The sequence below is a fragment of the Rousettus aegyptiacus genome, unplaced genomic scaffold (genome assembly GCF_014176215.1).
Source record: "Rousettus aegyptiacus isolate mRouAeg1 unplaced genomic scaffold, mRouAeg1.p scaffold_m13_p_1, whole genome shotgun sequence".
In the NCBI taxonomy this organism is placed as follows: Eukaryota; Metazoa; Chordata; class Mammalia; order Chiroptera; family Pteropodidae; genus Rousettus; species Rousettus aegyptiacus.
The window spans coordinates 22,544,721-22,568,919 of record NW_023416284.1 but is presented as its reverse complement, the minus strand read 5'-3'; the positions used below and the strand labels follow the sequence as shown (position 1 = coordinate 22,568,919).

General features: G+C 37.7%; 1 protein-coding gene and 1 long non-coding RNA gene across 2 annotated transcripts in view; one reads left to right on the top strand and one right to left on the bottom strand.

The window, feature by feature from the left end:
- AGO4 (argonaute RISC component 4) overlaps positions 1-12,171 on the bottom strand; it is a 28,285-nt gene extending 16,114 nt beyond the window's left edge. The window contains exons 1-9 of the mRNA XM_016147253.2: positions 11,919-12,171; positions 6,702-6,867; positions 5,183-5,303; positions 3,830-4,011; positions 3,507-3,643; positions 3,275-3,409; positions 2,513-2,600; positions 498-645; positions 122-241 (exon numbers count right to left, since the gene is read on the bottom strand). Of these exons, the coding sequence (XP_016002739.1) occupies positions 122-241; positions 498-645; positions 2,513-2,600; positions 3,275-3,409; positions 3,507-3,643; positions 3,830-4,011; positions 5,183-5,303; positions 6,702-6,867; positions 11,919-11,937 (1,116 nt within the window). The 5' untranslated portion in view covers positions 11,938-12,171. The remainder of the gene's footprint in view (positions 1-121; positions 242-497; positions 646-2,512; positions 2,601-3,274; positions 3,410-3,506; positions 3,644-3,829; positions 4,012-5,182; positions 5,304-6,701; positions 6,868-11,918) is intronic.
- Positions 12,172-12,429: 258 nt separating this feature from the next.
- On the top strand, positions 12,430-16,602 carry LOC118611370. The gene is made up of 2 exons (XR_004954275.1): positions 12,430-13,369; positions 15,016-16,602. It is a non-coding gene; the product is annotated as an uncharacterized LOC118611370 (long non-coding RNA).
- Positions 16,603-24,199: the final 7,597 nt, after the last annotated feature.

The window sequence follows — 24,199 nt, the reverse complement described above, 5'->3', positions numbered from 1 at the left end:
AAAGAACAGGAAAGCCTGTATATATAAAAACCAAAGAGTAACTGTGTCCCATCAGGAGTTTCTACTGTTTTGTTTTTTTCACCGTAAAGCTAGCTTATCTTAAAGACCATGCCTTACTGACCAGTCTACTGATTTCTTCCTGTCTGTCAGGAGCAGATCTTGCTGTGGCTTTGATCATCGTGGAAGTCTGATTGTCTGTGAGCTTCTTTATACATCGCTGTCCTGCCACTATATTACAGACCTACCAAAAGGCAAAGAGAAATTTGTGTAATGGGCTTCTATATCTTAAAACTTTGCCTAACTTTATCTTACATCTTCCATATACAGAAAAAGAAAAAAATGAAAAAAGAAAAAAGAAAGTTCTGTTATACAGTTATCTGCCTAAAATATCTTAGAAATTAATGCTAAATTCTACCACTAGCTTAAAATACGGCTTTAAAAAAAACACTCATTCAAGAAATTGGCAGATTGGCAAAAGGAAATTTTGTTTAGCTTACCTCAAGTGGCAAGTATGTATGCTTTTGTTCTTGTCCCACTTGGAGACAGGGAAGATGGGGGTATTTCAGCTGCAGACTATATTTTTGCTTAAAATATTGAGCTACAGTACATTCCATAGCTTGACCATTTTCTAGCTGTAAAGGAAAACTACAGGAAACAATGTCTTTTTAGAAATTTCAAGTTTTTTTCCTTAAGCAAACAAACAAAAGTCTACCAACATTTTCTACCTTGATCAGTCACTTAAAAAACAAAGGTCAATATTTATTTGAACATTTTCACTTAAGTCATTTTAGTACTTAATCAGAACAGTGCTTCCGTTGGAATTTTCCATGTTTTTTAAAAATGTAGGATAAGAAAATTTTTTAATTAAAGTTTTAAAAGATCTTAAAACAGGAAGAAGCTACAGAATCATAAAATACAGTCTCACTAGAGGTCAGATTTAGAGACAACAAGACCAAATACATGAAATTGAGACAATGCCAGGATATTTGATATAAAATGGGGAGCATGATTTAAGAGACTCTCTTTATTTGGCTCTTGCAGTGGGCAAGTTATCTCAAATATTTGACACAATACTAACTTTAATCTTTCTTTCTTAACTGTTACAGCCCCATAAGGTAAACAATACAGTATCATTTATGTGATATTTAAATGTATGTGCTTTTAATTTTCATGTAAAATTATATAGGTAAAAAGTATAATTATTCTTACAGGTTTATGTAAAGTAATTAAATAATCAAAAAGACACAATTCCTCTTGAAACAAATGCTAAAATTCTAAATAGTGATTTTATAGGTTTTATAACATTTTTCCCCCTAGGGAATGAGGTCAAATGATATAATGTGAAGAATATATGAAATATCACTTTATAACTCTTAAGAAATTCATGTAATGTGTACATGAGTTCTGATTGAAGAATTTATTCAGATCAGACTGAATTAATATACCACATTTATCCAGAGGTCACCCAAAACTTCAGGTGGTTTTGATACACACTAAAGTTAAAAATTGAGAACCATGTATCTAAAACAAAGTAAGATTAGAATATAAACAAAAAAAATTAAAAATTTTTAAAAGCCTTCTTAGTAACCAAAATAATGTAAAGTTTTTATATTTAAGTTCATGCTTTTGACTTAGAAGAGGCAATATTTATGTATATGTGAGACATGAATTTAAATAATCTAGATTATAAGAATAAAAACTTATGTATCTGTTAATTTAACAATCATTTTAATATATACTTTTTCATTAGGCATAGTTCACAATGGATTAGAAGTTGAATAATTTGAAAAAAATGATATTGGGAGTTGAAAACCATATGATTTCATTTATGTGGGATATAAAACTGAAAGCAATAAAGAAACATGACAAACAAATAGAGACTCATGGACACAGACTGTGGATTAGTGGTTACCAGACAGAAGGGAAGGAGTATATATATATATGACATACTGTTGAATTGTACACTTGAAACTTACTTGATTTTATTAATGAATGTCACCTCAGTAATTTTTAATAAAAAAATAAGAAAAATGAGATTGGGGAAGTGGAAATGAGTGTGTTGCTGGAGGCTGCTGCACACACTGACAGCTGAAAGAAGTGACAGCTAGCTACAAAAGAAGGAAGAAAAACCCACACAAAACACAAAACAATATATATCTTCCCATGACAGCCTTATATGACTTACAGGCCTTAATAGACCCTTTGGGCCACGCATGGAAAATTACAACAGTATAATAAATGATGCTTATAAGATGACTCTGCATCATTATATAAAAGTTGTTCTATGTTTAGCATACTCTATTTAAGAGGTGAAATTAATTAAAGGCAGGAAATATGTTTTACAAATATCTATCAAAAACTTTTAAACATTTTTTAAAGCTTTGGTGCTTAAACATGAAGATGTCAGTGATTTTAAAAACCACAATATGAGACACCAATTTTTTGAAGGATTATAATAGCTTTCTCTGTTACTAAAAATGTTTTGGCATCATTTTAGATGTGGTTAACATACGTTTGATGACTGGCTGGTCGTCTAGTCACATTACAAACTCGATATTTTCGTTTCATCTGTCCACAGTGGGTCACCTCAACTTTAAGACCTGAAGTTAAAAAAAAAAGTTAAAACATCAGTATTGCCTGAAATCATAGTGACAAAAACAGATTCGAATGTCTTCAAAAAGACATGACATTGTATAGGACAAAAGTTGCAAGGATATAGGAACAATTTTATCATGTACAGGCAAAAAGCCTCAGCTAAGGAGAAAATATTAGAACCCAGATGACTTAAGATTTGCAACTACTTTAATTTATTACTTCATTCAATAAATATCTATTAAGTATCAGTTATTTTTTAGTGCCTCTTTTTGGGTCTCGAGAAAGCCTTAACGAAGCTTATATTCTAGTGAGAGAAGATAACTAATCACAAGCAAAGAAGAAATTCCAAAAGAAAAATAAATGAACTGGTATTAATTTATTAAAATAGAAGTTTTTAAATGAGTAAGGATAATAGTTACCAAGTACCTGATATGTGCTGGGTACTGTGCTAGAAGCTTTATACATCTAATTGTATTTAATTCTCACAACAATCTTACAAGACACATATTATTATCTTTACCTTGAAAATAAATAAACTAAAGCTCCCAGTGGTTAAGTAATTTTCCCAAGGTTCCAACTAGCTGGGATGGGATGAGAAACCCAAGTAAGTCTGACTCCAAGACCGTGTTCCCTGCACCATGCTGAAATGCCTCTCCAAGATTATAATAGAAATACCTACCTCTGATTTCTTTGGTAAACTTGACACGCTGAGAGTCTGTTAGAGGTTTGGTCTGTTCATTGATGTTCTGAATGTCTAAAACCTCACACATGAACTCAATGATAGGTTGAGCCCGGTAGAAAGCAGTCGCAGATACTAACAAACAGAGAGGAAGAATACTTAGCTTCAAGGAAAGGGAAAGAGCCAAGAAAAACAACCAAAAGAGTAAACGGTAAAGAGCGTTCCAGCTTACCATCAATGTTGAGCATCATATTCCACATAGCAGGTCTCACAGACTGATGAAAGCCAAACCAAACCTCCCTGCCCCCTCCCAGAGGGTGATAGTAACCTTCAGGAGGTGAGAAGAAGGAACGGCCCACTGGAGTGTACCTGAAGAAATAAAAGTTTCTATGTTTCACCAAAAAAGCTTTAAAAGTCTTTCATTTCGCTCCCAACTTTGCAAACTGAAAGCAATTTTGAACTATGACTTATGCAGAAACCTTTCAATGGCTCCAATGCAAACTATTAAAAACAAGTTGAATATCTGTGGCAAAGAATTCCAACTAAGGTACTAACCTCATGGAGGGAAGGTGTCTTGTGATAACATCAAGTGCTTGTACTGAGTCATCTGGGACTTCATTCAAGTGCCCGGCTAACGCTTCTAAAAGCAACTGAAGGCTCACAACTGATACCCACTGAACAGACACTTTAAAGGTTTGGTCTTTACCCTCTCCTGGAAGGGTTACTTCCATATCAACCTATGGAAAAATACATATACATACATATTTATAAAGGCTGAAAGATCCCAGGAATATTCAACACAGTGTATGCATAAAGACATTTAACACTTTGTGGAATTGCAAAACATTGGAATCAACCTACATGTCCATCAATAGGGAAATAATTCAACATTGACTATTATGCAATAGTTTAAAAATAAGGTAGATGCGATAACATGAATGAACCTTGAAAACTTTATGCTCATTGAAACAAGACAGACACAGAATGACAACTACTGTATGGTTCCACTTAGATGAGATACCTAGAATAGTCAAATTCATAGAGACAGAAAGGAGAATAGTGGTTATCAGGGACTGGGGGAGGAGGAAATGGGAAGTTACTGTTCAGTGGGTACAGAGTTTCAGGGTGAGATGATAAAAAGTTCTAGAGATGGATAGTGGTCACAACTGCACAACACTATGAATATACTTAATGTCACTGAACTGTACATTTAAAAGGGGTTAAAATTGTAGATTTTATGTACCTTACCACGATAAAAAATTTTGAATTAAAAAAATAAAAAGGTAGATTTAAATGTACAGAAAGGGAAAGATCTCCTAGACATATTGTTAAAACAAAAAATATATATCATAGAACAATATGAAAACAAATAAGAATGCATATAAGCAAATGTATAAATAATTAATGCACATAAGAAGATCTGGAAGGATACATACCAAACTATCAGTTTCTTCTGAAAAGGAAAATAGGATTGAGGGGTGCAGACAGGTGGAGAGGCAAGAAACCACAGCATTTCTCGAATGTCTGAATAAGTTTACAATGAGCATATATTTATGTTTTGCTTTCTAATTTTAAAAATAAATATTTAAAAAAGTTATGGTATTATCAATATTTTCATAAGTGGGTGTTATATAATATTCTATAATTTATAAAAAAAATCCATTGTTCAGATTCAGATAGTAGAAATTTAGAATATATGTAAAGAAGACATAACCAACCTAAATTCTAGTGCTCATCTCATCTTCAATTATCAGTTAACTAAGGGGACAAGAAAATACAGACAGAAAAACAAATCTATCACCACTAGGAGAAACAACTAAGAATTGAATTGTTAGTAGAAAGGGAACTATTTTTGTCCTATGTAATTACTACTAAATGACCTAAATATTTCTTACCGTTAACACTTACCCTATCCCGTCCAATCGGCAGTGGGTGTGCTGTGTACATGTTTCTTTTGCCATCATAGCCAGGCTGCCGATCACCAAATATTTGCATCTTAAAGTGCCGCACCATTGTATCTACCACTTCCCTTAATAATAATGGAGATAGTGGAGGTTAGCTTTGAGAAACAGAGAACATTAAGTAAACTATCATGATACCTTAATCATCTAAATTCAGTTCAAAAGTCCTTGGAAAAAGTAAGGGTTAAGGTGACAACTGATTCAAGTAATTAAAAAAATAGTTAACTAAAGGAAGGTAGCAACAAGTGAACAAAAGCAACTATGAGATGATAACAAAAGGGGGAAACAAAAGGAAAGAGGGGTTAAAATTTACAGTATCCTATCAAAGTCCTGCTTCCCGAATTCCTCCCCTATGAAAAACATATCCTTATAAAGAATAATCTCTCTTTGGTATCTATATGTGGCACGTTCACAATTGAATGACAAGTTTGTTATAAAATAAACATCCTTATTCAAGTATACTGGTTTTGGAAAAGAGAGTGGGCAGAAATTCAGAAATCTGAGCATCAATAAATCTAAGATGTATTATACTCAAAGGAATAAGTCAACTCCTTTGACTACTGCTGGCAATTTAGTATTCTGCATACTGTCTTGTTTTATTCTAAAATGCTCCCAAGCAGAGAAGAGAATGTTGTAAAATATCCTCATAAAGATTACCAATGTAATTTCTTTCTTTCTTTTGAGAATGAGAACCTTTCTCTCAATCTAGCATGCATAACTTAAGTGTTCTTGCCGATATGCCAGATCCCACTGTATGCAGGCCCTGTGAGATTCTGGAATGCTAGAGTCAATGAAAAGTCAATGAAAAGGTGCTCTGTCTTACCAATGTGAGTGATAGCAAGAGCATCCTTAGACAAGCAAGAACTTAATATTAAAGACTGCTTAACTATGACAGTGCGGAAACAGAGGAAAGGAAAGTAAGTGTTCTTAGCACACTGTAATAATATCTGCTATAGGGATGTCTTCACACTTGGTAAATTCCTGTCATACAGACCACAATGCTCAAATTATCTCATCCAGATCTCTCTTGGATAATGCTTGAATTAAACAGCGCTTCTCACTCAGCTTACTTTTTTCAATTCTCCAAGATGATTCTTCTGTCTTTACACTTACATTTTCTTCATGTCCAATACCAACATTTAACAATAAAAATTGAATTTTTAGATATTCTATTTCCCATAGACACTAATGTACAATATAAATTTCTCCTACTGTTGGACAAGACAAGAGTGACCTTTCTTCTTCCTTCAATAAGTATTTGCTGATTGAACAACGGATGTATCCAGCATTCTGTTAGAATCTTTGGCGGATAACCAGGTATTAGGCAGCAAACCTGGATCCGCAAACTGATCATCTTAGCCAAAAACAAAGCCTACATGTTGAAAGAATTTAGAGAACAGTATGATATGTAATAAATAAATTACATGCATTTAAATACATATAAGTCTACTTTTTCTAATCCTTACCTGTTGACTCTACGAGGCCGTTTTTCTGGTTTAATATCCACATCATAGTGATATACATCTATTTTAGGAATTTGAACCTGAAAATGATTGGCTAACAGTCGAATTGGTTTTCCAACAGTGCCAAGGCCAGGACGACGAGGTGGCTGAAACAGGCTGGTTGGAGGTCCTGAAGAGATTGAAAGATATTCGATGTGCTAATTGGTCATACAGGATAATATTCCCTTCATGATAATGATAATAATGATGATGATGATGATGACGACAATGATGATGATGATGATGATGTTGATGATAGCCACAATTATTGAAATCTTATTATTCATTAAACATACTCTGATATATAGTTTGGGGTATCTTTTGACCTAAGGTTCCCTAAATTTCTACTATTTTACCATGTTGCTATTATTTTAAGTATAGGGAACATCAAAATTAGATAGTATAGTATGTAGGTTAGTGAAGAAAACCTTTTATGAGTATCATTAGATCTATATCTAGACTTACAAAATTATATGCATTTATAATTTTTAAATTTATAAAACTATCTCTAGACTCTGGGGGTCATCATCATGTTCAGGATGGAGATGATCCATTCATCTTCTCCAAATTACCCTGCATTATTATGGTTTGTACAGATAGGAGATTATACAGCAGTTATATTTATCAATTTACTTGCTAATTTAGATAGTGAAACAGTACTAATAATGCTAAACTTTCTTGTTTATGGTCTGATAGTTTTATAATCTAACTTGCACTGTGGACTCAGGGAAAAGGCAGAGCCTCTGCCTTCAAGGACTTACAGTCTAGACCAGTGGTTCTCAAGCTCAGAGAGAGTCAGTTCCCCCAAAAGACATTTGACAAATGTCTGCAGACATTTTTGGTCAGGGATACAGCTAAACATCCTACAATGCACAGGACATTTACCTAACTTATTTCCTCCAGAACTCACTCTCATACTCACTCTCACTCACACACACACACACACACACACACTCTCTCTCTCTCTCTCTCTCTCTCATCATATATCTATCAATATTCAGCATAAAAATATTGGAGGAAACAGAATCTGGAAAATATTTGTCAAAAAATCTTACTCCTTTTTCATGATAATGTCTAGTGGACACTAGCCTAAAAAATAAACATTTTTTCTGCTGTGAATAGGTGTTCAGTAAAATGAGCTGTGATTACAATGGAAAGTTACAACTGGTTCTTCATTGCAATGGCATTTGGCCAAGAACAAAGACAAGCCACTAAAGAAAACTTTGAAACAAGAAGCTGTTCTGGTCCAACATACCTTAGGAAAATCGAAGCAAACACTTTAATTAAATTTGTGTTGACAGATCACCATATACTAATTCTTAAAGTACTGAAAACCTTTTCACATATTAAATAGTCCATTCTTCCCCTAAATTCTACTCATCCTTTAAAACTCAGGTCAAGTGTGACTTCTTGGAAAACCTTTCCAGAATATCCCAGACTGAAGGATGTATCCTTCATCCATTGGAAATTTGTGTTCCTAAGACCCTTTGTATAATGGAGCACTTGGTACAAGTATGTAGAAATAACTTGTTAAATTACTGTTTTCTCCACTAGACTGTAAACTCTTAGAAGAAATGGACCTCCAGTTCATTGTTATCTCCTCAAGACCTAATTCAATGACCAGCACACTGCAGAAATTCAATAAATATTGAACTGAACACTACTAATAATCCTTGTAGCAGTTCTGAATAGAAACTAAACAGAAACCCAGCCATTCCTAAAACCCAGTAATTGACATTTATTTTTCATTAAAGCAAAAGCACATAATTTATACCAAAAATATTATTATTACTTGGAGTTGAGCTCTACTTCTAGTATACAAGGGGATCTACTCTCGGTGTGATAAGACATTTACAAACAAGAGAAAAATAATAAATAATATCAAAGGTGATAGGCATACTAAATCAAATCATATAGGTTAAGCCAGCCCTACATATTCCAACATACGCTTAAGCAATTACTATATCATAAAGTTGGAAGAAATCCAGCTTGATAATAGAAGTTCGGAAACAGAAATTCACATCAAATGACCTACTGAAAGACAGATGGCTTTCATTTTAAACCATAACTAGAATCCAGGTCCCTGACTCCCAGTCCAGTGCCCCAATATACTTCATTATCTTATGGTATCTAAGCCTCTCTAAACTGCTTGATGCCAAAGGAACAGAGGCAGAGGAAATAAAAGGGATTAAGAAGCGGAGAAAAACAAGTAGCATGTTTCTTTGGCGAGAGTGAAAACTCAGGTGAGTGATCGTTTCTTTCGATGAGTTTAGAATATAAATGTCTAATCACTATACCATACACTGGAAACTAATATGAAATAATATTGAATGTCAACTAATTGAAAAATAAAAAATAAGTTTAGAAGATTTAAAAAACTTTATTCTAAAATTTTCCATTCTAAAAGCTTGTTTCTTTGAGTTTAGCAAACCACTTACAAAGAAATAAAGCACAGTGGCTGAAGCTTTGGAGCCAAACTGCCTGGGTTTCAATCCTAGTTTACCACTTCCTAACTGCATGGCCTTGGACCAGTTCTTAGCCTCCCTATGCCTCAGTTTTCTTATCTATAAAATGGGGGATATGTGGTAATAATAGCATTTATCTCTTAAGACTGTTGTAAGGATCCCACGATATAATGTATAGAAAAGGCTTAAATTAACACAGGGCCTCATAGTAGTAAATGCTCAATAAACGTTAGGTTTTATGATTGCATTTGCATAAACATTACAGTGCTCATAGGTCCCTGGGCTTTATTTTGAGGGCGTCTCCAAAATTTGGTGACAAAGTCAGAAACTACATCTTCCGAAAAGGAAACAAATGTGACTCAACATAGATTGGATGAAGTTAGCCTTAAATGAAAAGGAGGGCAGTAGATGAGGAATCAGATGACTGAGACTCGTTGGCATTTCACCAGTCAGCCTTGAAACTTTGATGAAGTCACTAAAGCTCTCGGCACTTCTTTCCTCATCTGTAAAATGGGGATAGTACTTGCCTTACCTACTTCACAGAAGATCAAGTGAGCTAACAGCTATGAAAGCACTTTCTAAACTGTAAAGCACTGTAAAAATAAATTATCACTAATATAACCTAAATAAATGGTATTCTAATTAAATATATTTCCAAGTTATTATTATCAGAAACCAAAACTGGGTGAGAGAGCCGAGAAAGACTAAGAATGTTTCAGCGATTGTTCAAGTAAGGAGGGCACAAAACACTAGATTGGTATGCTACAACCAAGAAGCAGGAAAGCTTCTCTAGGTTCTAAAACAGCATGGATGAAGTAGCCCACAAGACTATCAACTCTCCTTGCTCTGATCCTATGCTTGGCAAGTAGCTTCTTGTTATCAATAGACTTTCCAAGGTACTATGACACCAAAAGAGGAGTTTGCTAGAGAGCAGACGAGAAATTATTCCAGCCAACAGAAAGGATGTATGTGACATTCTGATTTATTTATTAGCATCTAATAAATGTGGTTAATGAGAATTAATTTTCATCAGTCCTGGGTGAACTGATAAGTCCTCAAATCTCCAAAAGCTAAAATCCAACCAAAAAGAGTCGCTAGGACATTCCTGACACCACCAGGTTGATCTTTTCTGTGAAATTCAGTTTGTACACAGTTACATAGTCTCTTTCAATATATTAGTCCATAAATGCAACAGTTTCTTCAATTATGAGTTACTAACAGGGGAAAGAGAGAAGAAACATTTGTTGAATATCTATTATGCATTAGTCACTACAATAAGACTTCTCATATGCATTATCTCATTTCATTCTCACAACAATCTCGCAGCACATAATTATTATTATCTTCATTTTCTGGATGAGGAAATGAAAGTTGAAAGGAGTTAAGTAATTTGCCCAAGGTTATACAACTATTAAATTACTAGATTGGATTTGAACAGAAGTCTGTTATATTCTTAAAGACTTGATCATGCCTTTAGCCGGAGGCCATAGCTGAAATAACCCAGCATAGTACTCATGCTGAGGTTTATCAAATAATATTAATGTGACAAAACCAATTTATTTTTAAAAGGCATATGAAATTTGATTACAAGAGCCTTTTAAAAAATAGTTTAGACAGCAAATTAAGGTAGTATTTAATCACTCAGTAACATGAACAAATTCTAAGTAAACAAACCTGTAAAGTTTCCAAAGTGAATTTTTTATGTACTAAAAAAAAAAAAAAAGAAAAGAAAAGAAATGTTCTACAACTAAGTCCACTATACAAGGGAAGGTTTGATAGTAAAGTTAATTCTATCACAGTTCCTAAGACCTGCTCTACTTAGCCAAGGCCTTAAAAACCTGTTGGGGTTGGAGGTGGGAGCACCTGGCTCCAATTTGCAGGGTACTTGTTACAACCTGGAATGGTTCCTCTGGTTTGGGCCAAGTGGGGGAGATAACCAGAGGCCATTCATAAAGATAGGAAATTACAGTTTCCAAAGCATTTCTCCTTTATTTGATCCTCACAACCACTCATACATAACCTAGTTAGGAAAGAACTTAGGGTATTAAAGCCTGTGCTGGAGCCGGCTGGCTGCTAACTCGCCTGTCACTAAGGGCTAGCCTAGCCAACTCTGGGGCTGTCATACGGACTGACAGATAAACAGAGGCATAGGACCATATTCCCCCGGACTTCAGGGCCTCCAAGAAAGTGTGGGTACTTTGCCCCTTGGCTTTCGGGGATCATAAGTGTTTGTGGGAAGTTCTCCTTCCTTATCTGAGGGCTCTGGAGCGTCTGTCAGCGCTAAGAAACCCTTGTAATAGCTGGAGGACCTCCCTGGTCCGGTCCAGGCCAGGCCTCCGCTGCGCACCTGGCACCGATTGTCCCTTCTGAGGCCCAAACTGGCCTCGCCTCAATCCTGGATCACAGACCACGTCTACGAGCTTGTGTCAGGTCTCCTCTCTACCTGAGGACGCGGGTCACCTTCCTGGGCCTCCTACCCTTAGACCTCGCGATCTAGCTCATCTCTGCAAGGCTGGGGCGCGGTCCCTGCCCCCGAAGGCCCGGGTCAGCTCCCTACGCCTTGTGCAGTGGGGCACGGGTTCCCTTCTTCCCCCGGGCCTGACGGCCGGAACCCGGGTACGCGCGAGCCGATGGGGCGCCGGAGAGCGACGGCCCCGCCTGCCCACCCACCCGTCCCGGGGCCCGATTCCGGCCCCGGCCCGAGCGCGCTTCTCACCGGGTCCCAGCGCCTCCATGGCGGCGGCGGGGGCCGCCTCGCCCCGGTCCCCGGCGCCTCCCGCTCCGGGCCCCGCCGCCGCCGCCGCCGCCGCGTAACGCTTGATCTCCGGAATATTGGCGCTAAGGGGGGCGCCGCGGAGACGCGGGCGCTGGGCAGGAGGCGGCGGCGGCGCCCGGCCCGGGGACAGGGACCCGGCTCCCGCGGCTCTTCCGGCCTCAGCGACAACAAAAACAATCCCCGCCGCCGCCGCCGCCGCTGCCAGCGGGAGCGGGAGCGGGAGCCAGTGCGCGCGCCCGGCGGGCGGGGACGGGGCGCGGGGCGCGCGCGGCCTGGGGTCCCAGCTCGCGGAGGGGGCGTGCGCGGCCCCGGGCGCCCGGTCCACCCAGCCCTGCGAGGGGCACGGGGCGGGAAAGGGGCTGGGCGGGCGCGCTCCCGGAGGGGGCAGTGCCCCGAGGACGTGTCGTGTGCGCGCGCGCCTGCCCGCGCTGCCCTGGCCGCCCAGGGCGGCCATTCCCCGCACACGGCTTTGGGGGGCCGCGTACGATCCTCCCGGAGCTCCTTGACACACAGCGCGCCGCGACAGATCGGGATTCCAGACCCCGCCGATCCACAGACACGGTCTCCACCGCTGTCTGTACAAAGTATCCTGTGAGTCACACCAGGCGCCTCTCTTTCCCAGCTCAGACCACTTCTTTCCATTCTGTCAGTCTCCTCTTTCTCCACAGTCCTGGGACCGAGAACACCGCGACAGGCGCAGCACTTTTCCTTCATTTCTTCATCCAACACAGCATGTCCAGTTGCCCTTTCCTCCCCATGCAGCCAGAAAGCACCCCGGGAATGGACCGTGAAGAATGATGCGTTCTCTCACAAGCGCCTCTGGTCAGCAAGTCACCAGTCACTTCGCCTGAGAAAAGTCTTGTTTTCTCGGACGACTTCACTTTAGCAGCCAAGAACTAAGCGAGCAGCATCCCTGGCATCATGGTCAGCTCAGCATCCTTGGGGCTTTTAGTTGGGATTTTGAATTGGAGAACAGAGGACAACAGGTGGAGAAGCAGTTTCTAGTCCGCAGAACTGAGGCAGCTCGCTGTCCACCAGTTAAAATGATACATCGTATATGTGTTGTACTTGGTAGGACTGCCTTTACAATGTACCTCAGACTGGTGGCTTAAACAACAGAAATTTATTTTCTCACAGTTCTGGAGGCTAGACATTCAAGACCAAGGATTGGTTCTTTCTGAGATCTCTCTCTTTTCTTTGTAGATGGCTGTCTTCACATGGTCTTCCCTCTGCACAGGTCTGTGTCCAAATTTCCTCTTTTTATGAGGACACCGGTGGTAATGGATTAGGCCCTACCTCATGGACTTCGTTTTAACTCAGTTACCTCCTTAAAGATGTTATCTCCCAATACAGTTACATAGGGGGACACAATTCAGCCCATAATACGTGAGGTGAGATATTAATTTGAGCAGCCATAAAGCCTAATAATTTTTGAATGTAATGATAAAAAGCATTAGACACACTATGGCCAGGCACCATATTATGGGCTTCGCATATCATTTAATCTTTGTAGTCACCTATAAAGTAGATGTCATTAAGGAAGATATTTGTACCAATGAGGAAACTGGAGTTCACAGAAGCTAAGGGAGTCAGGCTCCGGGTTATATGATACAGCAGGGAAGCATGGAAAAATTGGCATTCTAAATCCTGCATTCTACTGTTGCTTATTCCATCCCCACCTGGCTATGGAACTGGGGCTTTTGAGTGATTAGATTCTAGTCGATTGATACCATACTCTAAGTTCATTCCATAGCGCCATGCCACTTCTCTGTTAAACCAGATATTAACTGGAAACAATAATAGGGGGCCAAAAACTTGAAGGGGAGGAAGCATTCACTAAATGAGCAAACTGGTTTATAGCTAAGAGGATAAGAAAAAACAACCAGAGGTCAAGTTCTGAGTTAAACCTAGTAGCCAACCCCCTTCTCCACTCCAAGCTAAATTCTTTCCACAATTTAAACAGTGCTGGTGGCTTCCAGCCTGCTTTGAGGCAAACTTTCCCACTCTCACTTCCTAAGTTTCTCTCTATTCTATTTGGTACCCAGAATAGAGAATATAACTTGTTTCCTGTACCAAAAATAGCCTTGAAACCTGAATATGAAATGTATTTACTCTATAGTTTCGGTCGGACTGCAATGCTTCTGTACCTCAGTCTCGCGCTCCTGTCATTCTTGGCCACTCTGATCCCTCTACATCTATATTCTCTCACTTGCACTCAGGCACCCCCTGCCCCCTTTCTGAAGACCCTTCTGACTGAGCCCTCCCAAACCAAAGTTCTATAGTCAATAAACTCTCCTAAACCTCAGCCTATTCAGCAAGCCCTTCCTCTACTTCCTGCTGTGGCTGAAAGGAAGCCATGCCCCAAAATACCACTTCCCCCTCAGCTCTCTCTGATGGTGGCTGCTCATTGTCCCACACCACACACATCTACAGGATAGGGTGGGGGATGGTTGAGAATTGGCAATATATTTGTCTCCATTGCACCAAACCTTGAGTTACCAGTCACATGTTAAAACCACTTGTCATCTGGCCGAACCACCACAAGACCTCTCTTGGTGGTATAATTAACTCAGCTCCTGATATTATGTCTTAGTCTAGGCCTGGTTTCCATTACATTATAAATCCTTGAGGGCAGGGTTTATGCCTCATTTGGGTATACATGTTTGTGTCTCTGTGACCTACCACATTACCTGACACCAAATGCCAAGCAGGGAAACTTATGGAATGAATGAATGAATGAATGAATGAGCAAGTACAAACAGTGGGCTCTACAAATGGTCAAGTTGGGGTGAAACGATCCAGCCTAGGTGAAATTCTATCTTCTCTAGAGCACAGACTTTCAAATCAGATGGTCTTGGGTTCAAATCCCAGTTCCACAATGTACTAGTTCTAAGTACCTGGGACAAGTCCCCTCACCAATTGCTCAGGAATGTTGTGAGGAGAAAATTAAATCATATGTGTGCATGTTCCTTTGTCTCTGGTATAGAGTAAGTACCCAATAACTACTAATTCTCTTCCCTTCCCTCCTTTCCTGTAGCTGCTTCCCTGCTGCTGTCTTGATGTCCCTCAAGAGATGGGTAGTTCAAGATCTCAGCTCAGTATAAAAGAAGGGAGCAGAACTGTCAGGAACTGAGCATATTTATAAGTCTTGATCCTGAGCCACCTGGGGACAGAACAAGGGCTTGGCTCCTCCATCTGGGGATGAGAGTCAGAACATGCTCTGTCAAGGTTTATAAATGGAACTGAACTTTTTGAATGTGTCAATGTTCCCCTGAGACCAGAAAAAGCCAGAAGGAGCCTCACTAGTGGACACTGTGCCAGTAGGCAGGACTCTAGCCACCCACATTGTTTGTAATGCCCTGAAGCTAGTCTGGGCCATTGGTCTCTGTCGATGTTTTAACTGCTCAGCCTCTCCTCATACTAACTTTCCACAAGTCAGGAGCTTAGAATCAAGGAGGAGCTTCTTTGCAGCTGATCAGTTGGGCCAGGGGCTTTCACTCTTTTTCAGCTGGGAAATCCCTTATTGAAACAAGAATCTTAAGTAGTAGTTGAAGTAGAGCTACTCTGGTTGAAGAGGACAGGGACTGGCATTGAACACTACTGAGCTACCAGCTTTCCGAGACACCATCTGGCATCCAAATGGAATTTTTCCCCGCCTGCTCCTACTCTATCAGCAGTCTTACTCTTTTGCTTTTTTTTTTTAATTGAGATATAATTCACACACGATAAAAGTCACCATTTTTAAAGTGTAAAATTCAGTGGTTTTTAGTATTTTAACAAGATTGCACAATCATCACCACTATCTGATTCCAGAAACTTTTCATCACTCCCAAAAGAAACCTAGTACTGGTTAATGGATATTCCCCATTTGTTCTTCTCCCTAGGCCCTGAACCACTAATTTATTGTTTGTCTCTGGATTTGCGTATTCTGGGCATTTCATATAAACAGAATCATACAATATGTGGTCTTTTGTATCTAGTTTCTTTACCGTAGCATGTTTTCAATGTCCATGTAACTTGTAGCAGTATTTCATTCCTTTTTATGGCTGAATGATATTCCATTGTACGGATATATCGTATTTTGTTTATCCATTTATCAATTGAAGAACATTTGGTTATTACCACTTTTGGTTATTACCACTGCTGCTATGAACAATCATGTTCAAGTTATTATGTGAGATGTTTTCAATTCTTTTGAGTTTATACCTAGAAGTAGATTTTCTAGGTTACATGCTAACTCTGTGTTTAACTTTTTGAGGAACTGTTTTCCACAGCGGCTAGACTATTTTATATTCCCATCAGCAATGTATGAGGGTTCTAATTTCTCCACACTCTCACCAACACTTGATATTTTCAGATTTAAAAAGAATTATAGCTATCCTCATAGGTATGAGTGGTACCTCATTATAAATTTGGTTTGCATTTCCCTGAGGACTAATGTTGAGCATCTATTTATGTGCCTATTTGCCATTTGTATATCTTTGGAGAAATATTGATTCAAATCCTCTGTGCTTTTTAAAATTGGATAATTTATCTTTTTTATTATGAGTTGTAGGAGTCCTTTATACATAGTAGATATTAAGTCCCTTATCGAATATATGATTTACAAAACTTTTCTCCTATATTGTGGGTTGTCAATTCACTTTCTTTACGGTATCCTTTGAAGCACACAAAAAAATTTAATTTAGAAGTCCAATTTTTCTTTGATTGCTTGTGCCTTTTTAATCATATATAAGAAACTTATTCCAAGGTCATGAAGATTTATTCCTATGTTGTCTTCTAAGAGTTTTGGAGTTTTAGTTCTTGCATTTAGATTTTTGATCTATTTTGAATTGTTTTGTATGTGAAGTGAGTTAGAAGTTCGAATTCATTCTTTTACATATGGATACCCAGTTATCAAAGCACCATATGTTGAAGACTATTCTTTCCCCCAACAAATGGCTAGCACCCTGGTCAAAATCAATCGACTGTAAATGTAGGGTTTATTCCTGGATGCTCAATTCTATTCTGTCAATCTTATGTCTATTGTTATACTAGTATCACAACTGTCTTGATTATTGTACCTTTGTAGTAAGTTTTGAAATCAAGAAGTATAAGTTCTCCAACTTTGGTCTTTTAAAATATTGTTTTGGCTATTCTAGGTCTCTTGCATTTACATATGGATTTTAAGATCGGTTTGTCTATTTCTCCAAAAAAAAAAAAAAAAGGCAATTGGAATTTTGATAGGGATTGCACTGAATCTGTAGATCAATTTGGGGACTATTGCCATCTTAACAATATTAAGTATTCCAATCTATGAACACAGAATATCTTTCCATTTAGTTAGATCGTCTTTAATTTCTTTCAACAAGTAGGTTTTCTTTTTTCTTGTAGTTTTCGGAGTATGAATCTTACACTTCTTTAGTAAATTTATTCCTAAGTATTTTATTCTTCTTGGTGCTATTATAAATGGAATTGTTTCCTTAATTTTATTTTTGGATTGTTGAATACAACTGATTTTTAATATTAATCTGGTATCTACAATCTTACTGAATTTGTTTATTACCTCTAACAGTTTAGGGGTCTGTGTGTGTGTGCACACACGTGTGTGTGTGTGTGTGTGTGTGTGTGTGTATTTTGGTGTTTTCTATACGTAAGATCCTGTTATCTGTAAATAGAGATAGTTTTACTTCTTCTTTTCCTATGTGGATGCTTTTTCTTTTACATCCTCGCTTAATCGCCCTTGCTCGAACTTCCAGTACAATGTTGAATACAAGCAGCCTATTTTATATTTTCCAGGCGGCTTTCTAAATATCCATAGTCTAGAGACCAGGTATAGAGAGACTTAGCAAATATATCTGATTTTGCTATCTCTGTCAATTAAACGGCATAGCTAGCAAGGAGAGTAATGTATGAGTCTTGACAAGCAAATCGATTAATACGTCTGCTTTTACTTCCAGCCTTTATTTCTACCACACTTTTCAACCAGGACAATTGATTTTTCTTTCTCTTCTTCAAGACAAAATAAAGGAAGTGAATTAAGGAATGTGATAAACTTGGACTCGAATTTCAATTCTATATTGTAATTTTAAAATTTCAATTCTAAAGGCTATGTGACACTGAGTAGTAAGCCACCTCACTTCTCTGACCATTGCTTCCTCCTCTGTGAAATGGAGATGATACTAGTTGCTTCATAGAATTATTGAGAGGATCAAAGAAGATAGTAAATGAAAAGCACCCAACACAGTGCCTGGAACTTAGAAAGGGCTCCAAAAATGCTCAATCCTTTTTACTTCCTCCCTGAACAAGCCTCCTTTATCTGTAGGTTGGGGAAAATAATTAATTTTAAAAGTACTTTCCCAATACCCAGAATAGTCCAAAGAAGAAAGGGTTCTCAGGAAGTAGTGAGCTACAGGCTCTGTGGGTGTTTAAGCATGTTTGAAATGATGAAAAGTTAAGGAAGGTCAGATGACTTTTGTGATTCCTTAGGGTCTATTAAGTTACACGAAAATATTTATTGACTTATGTGTTATTTGATTATTTTTCAGCAACTCTTTATTGAGTACCTACCATGTGCCAGATGTTGTGCTAGGTAATGAGAAATTCAAGAGTGAGCTAGAGAAGGAGGATTTCTGTCCTCATGGAATTCACAGTCTTCAATTAAAACTAACAATAAAGAGAATAAACTAAGAACAAAAAAAATAAAATAATTACAAATTGTGATGAGAGTTGTAGAATAAATAAACAAAATGAGATAGAGTACCTAAGGAAGGTAATTTTTTTTTAAAAAATGGAAAGGGATAGCCTCTCTGATATAGCGCCATTTGAGCTGAGAACTTTTGATGGTTTTCAAACAGGGCCACAAATTCTTTGACATTTCACCCATTAAGAGTTAAGGTCTATGTCTCCTTCCTTTGAATATGAGTAGGCTTATGACCAATTTGACTAATTGAAAACTGCAGAATTGATGCCATGTGATTGCCACACTAGGTCATAAAAAATTATGCAAGTTTTTACCTTGCTCACTGGAGCCCTCTCTTTGAAAGACTGCCACTGTCATTTAAGAAGTCTGACTACCTTGAGGCCACCATGGAGAAGCCACATGTAGGTGCTCCAGTTGACTGTCCCAGCTGACTAGCTTTCCAGCTATTCCTGGTAAAATGCCAGACACATGAGTAAAAAAACCTCTGGATGATTCCAGCCACTAGTCATTTGAGTCACCCCCATCTATTTGAATCCTGCTAGCTGAGGCTCTAGATACTGCAGAGAAAAACCATTTCCACTATTATTTTTGAATTCCTGACCTACAGAATCTATAAGCATAAAAAAGGGTTGTTTCTTTTTAAATTAAGAAATAATTGACATATAACAGTTTCATGTGTACAACGTAATGATTCGATAATGATGCTATGTCTAGTTAACATCTATCAGCTCCACATAGTTATAATTTTTTTTCTTATGATAAGAACTTTTAAGACCTATTCTCTTAGCAACTTTCGAATATGCAGTACAGCAGTCATCATGCTGTACATTACTTCCCCAGAATTTATTTATTTTAGAACTGGAAGTTTTTAACTTTTGACCTCCTTCATCCATTTGGCCCACCTCCCTTCACTCCCTACTTCTGACAACTACCAATCTGTTCTTTATATCTATGAGTTTGTTTGTTTAAATTTCAAATGTAAATGAGATCATACAATATTTGTCTTTCTCTGAGTTATTTCGCTCAAGGTTCATCCATGTTCTCACAAAAGGCAAGAGTTCCTTCTTTTTTATGAGCTGAATCATATTTCGTCATGTATGTGTGTAGGGGGTACATACGCCCTACCTCTTGATGAAAGGGATGTCAAATAATTTATTGCCATACTTTAAAACTACCGCAGTTAAAAAGCTTGGAAGAAGAAAAGGAAACCTGAAAACTGAAAGCTAGGAGATTTGGAGACTTTCCAGTGCCTAACTTCTCTTCTAGAAGACAATCTGTCTGCTAGAGGAAGATATTCTATTGAAGTGAGGGGAAGACCAAAAGTTCTGTTTTGGATCTGTTTAGTTTGAAATGCCTATTAGCTATCTGAGAACAGCTGTCAAAGAGACAATAGTATATATAAGTCTGGAGTTCAGAGGCCTTGTCTGGGCTAGAGATATAAACTTGGAGGCCAAGTTAAAGAGTATTATTCACCAAATTTTTGTTAAAGATGGCAGGAAGATTTTTTTCAAGAGTCTTGTGACGGGGGAGAGAGCCTGAGCTCAACTCCGAATACAGCAAAGACAGCTGGGGATTTATAGCAATGAGCAGAGTTAGGGAGTGAATAATAGAAAGTTACTAAGAAGAGAGATATCAAAGGTAGAGGGATTCTTGCTAAACTGGCATAACAGGATTCTTGCTAAAGGCAAGCCAAGGACTTAGACAATAGGATAGGAAAAGAGGAACTTGGTTAGATATCAAGGGTAGGAGAATTCTCACTAATCTGACTTAGTACGATTCTTGCTCAAACTGACTGGGTAGGCTAAGGACAGGGCCCAAGGATGAAGCCTAGTCAATGAGGGCTCAGAGGAGCCTGTCTAAAGTTTTGTCAAGTAGACGATCTTTGTCAGCCATCAGGTGTTCAAAACTACTGGAAGCGGATGAGATCACCAAAGGAGTGAGAAGACAGAAGGGTAGAGAATGGAGTCCTGAGTCACTCCAACATTTGGAGGTTGGATTGATAAGAAGCCAGCAAAGGAGACTAAGAAGCATCAGACAATAAGATGGTATATTCCTGAAGTTAAGAAAAGAGAGCATTTCAAGAAAGAAGTGGTTAATCGTGTTGAAAGCTTCCTAGAGGTTTTAAGATGAGAGATACTTAGGCATGTGTATTTGGTGATGGAAATGATCCAATAGAGAGGGAGAAATTGATGATGCAGCAGAGAGAAGGAATTTGATCCTTGAGAAAGCAAAAGGATGTGGGATATAGTGCAGACCTAGGTGATATAACAGAGAATATGGATTCTAATGCAGATCAGAAAAGTTGGTAGATTAGGTGGGAGCAAGATAGATCTGAATGCCTTATTTTCTTAATGAATTATAAATTGAGGGCATATGAAAATGAAGTGGGGGGAGTATGCTGGAGGTTTAAAAGAAGAAGAAAAGGTCATATTGGACAGTGTGAAACAAAATTACTGGGGGAGTATAGCAGGATTGCTGGGCACTATTGAGTACTCATTTAAGGTTTCTAGTCAGAAATTTCAGTTAAGACAGCACAATTGTGTGATCTCTCCAGCCATGTCCAGCTGTCAGGTGCAGACATAAACTGCTTAATTAATTTGGTTTGGTAGAATTTGGAAATTTGTCAGTGAATTTACTAAAGAGAAAGTGACAAGAGAATTAAGAATATTTATAATATGGTGATTATGATGATGTCCTATGGAATCTGAACTAGGAAAGAAAAAAACTGAGAACATCAGGAGGGTGAAATAATTAGTCAAAAGTGATGACACTGATGGATTAGAGGACTCTGTGAAGGTCTGATTCAACACTAGGAGATCTAGTCATAAAATTCTTCATAGTAGCTCAATAAAGGAGAAAAACCATATAATTATCCCAATAGATACTGAAAAAGAATTCAGTAAAATCCCACATTCATTCTTGTTAACACACACGTGCACGCGCGCGCGCGCACACACACACACACACACACACAACTTTAATAAGCCAGGAACAGAAAGAAATATTCTAAATGAATTAATAAATATAACTAAAAGAGTTATATATAAAGTACTTTTAATAGTAACTGGCACAGAATGAACATAACTTTTGCTATCATCATCATCATCATCATCATCATCATCATCTTTCCATTATGTGATAAAAAGCATCTACCAGAAACAAAAGGCAAGCATCATGCTTGTAATAGAGGTTCCCCATAAGGGGCTGCCTATATTCTGATTCCTATAAAGGCAATCATCCAGAACTAAATAAGTATGTAAACATTATATACAGATGTGTTTTATTAAATTAAATACTTTATATTAAATACAGATGTATCCCATTACATTGAACATGTTACTGTAATATGTACAAGCTGTGCTACCAATGCAAGAAAAGGGTACAAAGAGTTACTGAGAAAGTATTTGGGCAGCTCCTTAGTCTCCATGAAACTTATATAAACTGCTAACACCTTGGTCTCCTGGTCAGGACATTTCCATGGGACCAAGGGAGGTCAGCTACAGAATATCTCTTCCATGATGTCTTGCTTTCTGCGAATGAAGCCACTCTATGTAAATGATTTGTTTAGATAATATATTTGTGCTTCTGATAATTGAGTCTATCTACCAAATTACTTGTTACAATAAAAATAGCAACTGCAAACCCCACTAAAATAAAGAACAAGAAATGCATACCAATGATCTCTTCTAGTTGATATCATATTGGAATAATGAACTATTGCTGAGAGACAAGAAAAAGAGACGATGTATAAATATTAGAAAAAAAAGGCACAATACAAGCATTATCTAAAAATGAAAGATGCCACCTAGAAAATCTAAGTAAACAAACTGAAAAATCATTGTAATGAATAAGACAGTTAATAAATTGGTCATATCTAAAATTACTATATAGAAATCAATAGCTTTCCTATAGACCAGCAATAACTTATTTGAATATGTAATGGGAAAGAATCAATTCACAATTGTTGCAAAATCTATAAAGAACCAAGAAATAAACAGCAAAAAATATGAAAGTCCTGTATGAATAAAATTATGAAGTTTTACTCTAGTATATAAAAGAAGAGCCAAATAAATAGAGGCATATGGGAGACCATTTATTTTAAACATGTCATTTCTACTCATATTAATCTATTTTTCAAAATGAAATTTGGCAGGTTGACCAAAAAAAAAGTGTAAGCCAAGAATATTGACCAAGTAGGAGGAAGGACTTACCCTATCAGGTATCAAAATGTACTATGGAGCTACAATTATTCAAATAGAATATTGTTGACCCAAGAATAGATGAACATTAAAAAAACAAATATGAAGGTTAGAGACCAGATATCCATCCCCACCCCCATGTGTGTGTGTGAGTGTGGTTGTGTGTATATAATCTCTCATCTATTTATCTATAAGAATTTAGTACATGAAAAGGATGACATTTTAGAGGGGAAAATAATGGTTGTAATAAATGTTGTTTGGGCAACTAGCTATCCATTTGGGAAAAATAATATATTCCAATCATATAGTATTTGTCTTTCTCTAACTTATTTCACTTAGCAAGATATGAGGTATTAGCATAATACCCTCAACATTTTGCTATGTTGTTGCAAATGGCAAATTTCATTCTGTTTTGTGGCTGAGTAATATTCCATTCTGTGTGTGTGTGTGTGTGTGTGTGTGTGTGTGTGTATTTTTTCAAATTAGTGTTTTCATTTTCTTCAGATAAATACCCAGAAGTGGAAGTTCAATTTTTAATTTTTTTGAAGAAACTCTGTACTGCTTTTTGCAGTGGCTATAACAATTTACATTCCCACGAAGAGTGCATAAGGGTTCCCTTTTCTCTACATCCTTCCTAACACATGTTATCTAGTCTTTTGATCATAGCCATTATAACAGGTGTTAGATGATATCTCATTGTGGCTTTGAGTTTGTAGGCTTTTCTCTTGGCATGTTCAGTTTTCCTAGAGAAGATCTTCCAATCTCCAAACTGGAAGACGTAAACTTGGCTGCTAGTATTCCCAGAACTGAATGAGAGGTATTACCAGAACTGAGTGAGAGGGAATCACCATTCAGTATACAGACCTTCACTTACCCTCTGTTGGAGCATAGTTCACCGCAGGATTACAAGAAACAGTAAGGAGGACAGTGGTGAGTGGAAAAATATGAAGTCAGAGAAGAAGCGATGGGAATGCTGATAATTAGGGCTTTGTAGACCAGTTTAGGAACTGGAGCTTTTACTCTGAATGAGTTAGAAAACCATTAAAGGGTTCTGAGCTGAAGTAATATAACCTTGAGCTTTAAAAGAATTACAATAGATTATGGAGGAGGAAGGGTGAGAGTGTTATGGATTGAATTGCGTCCCCCCCAAAAAAATATTTTGAAATCCTAACCTCTGTATCTCAGATCGTGACTTTATTTGGAATAGGGTATTTGGAGATGTAGTCAAGTTTAAGATGAGATCATTAGGGTGAGCCCTAATCCAATATGACTGATGTCCTTACAAAAAGGGAAAATTTGGACACATACACAGACAGGCACAGAGGAAAAGGCTATAAAGA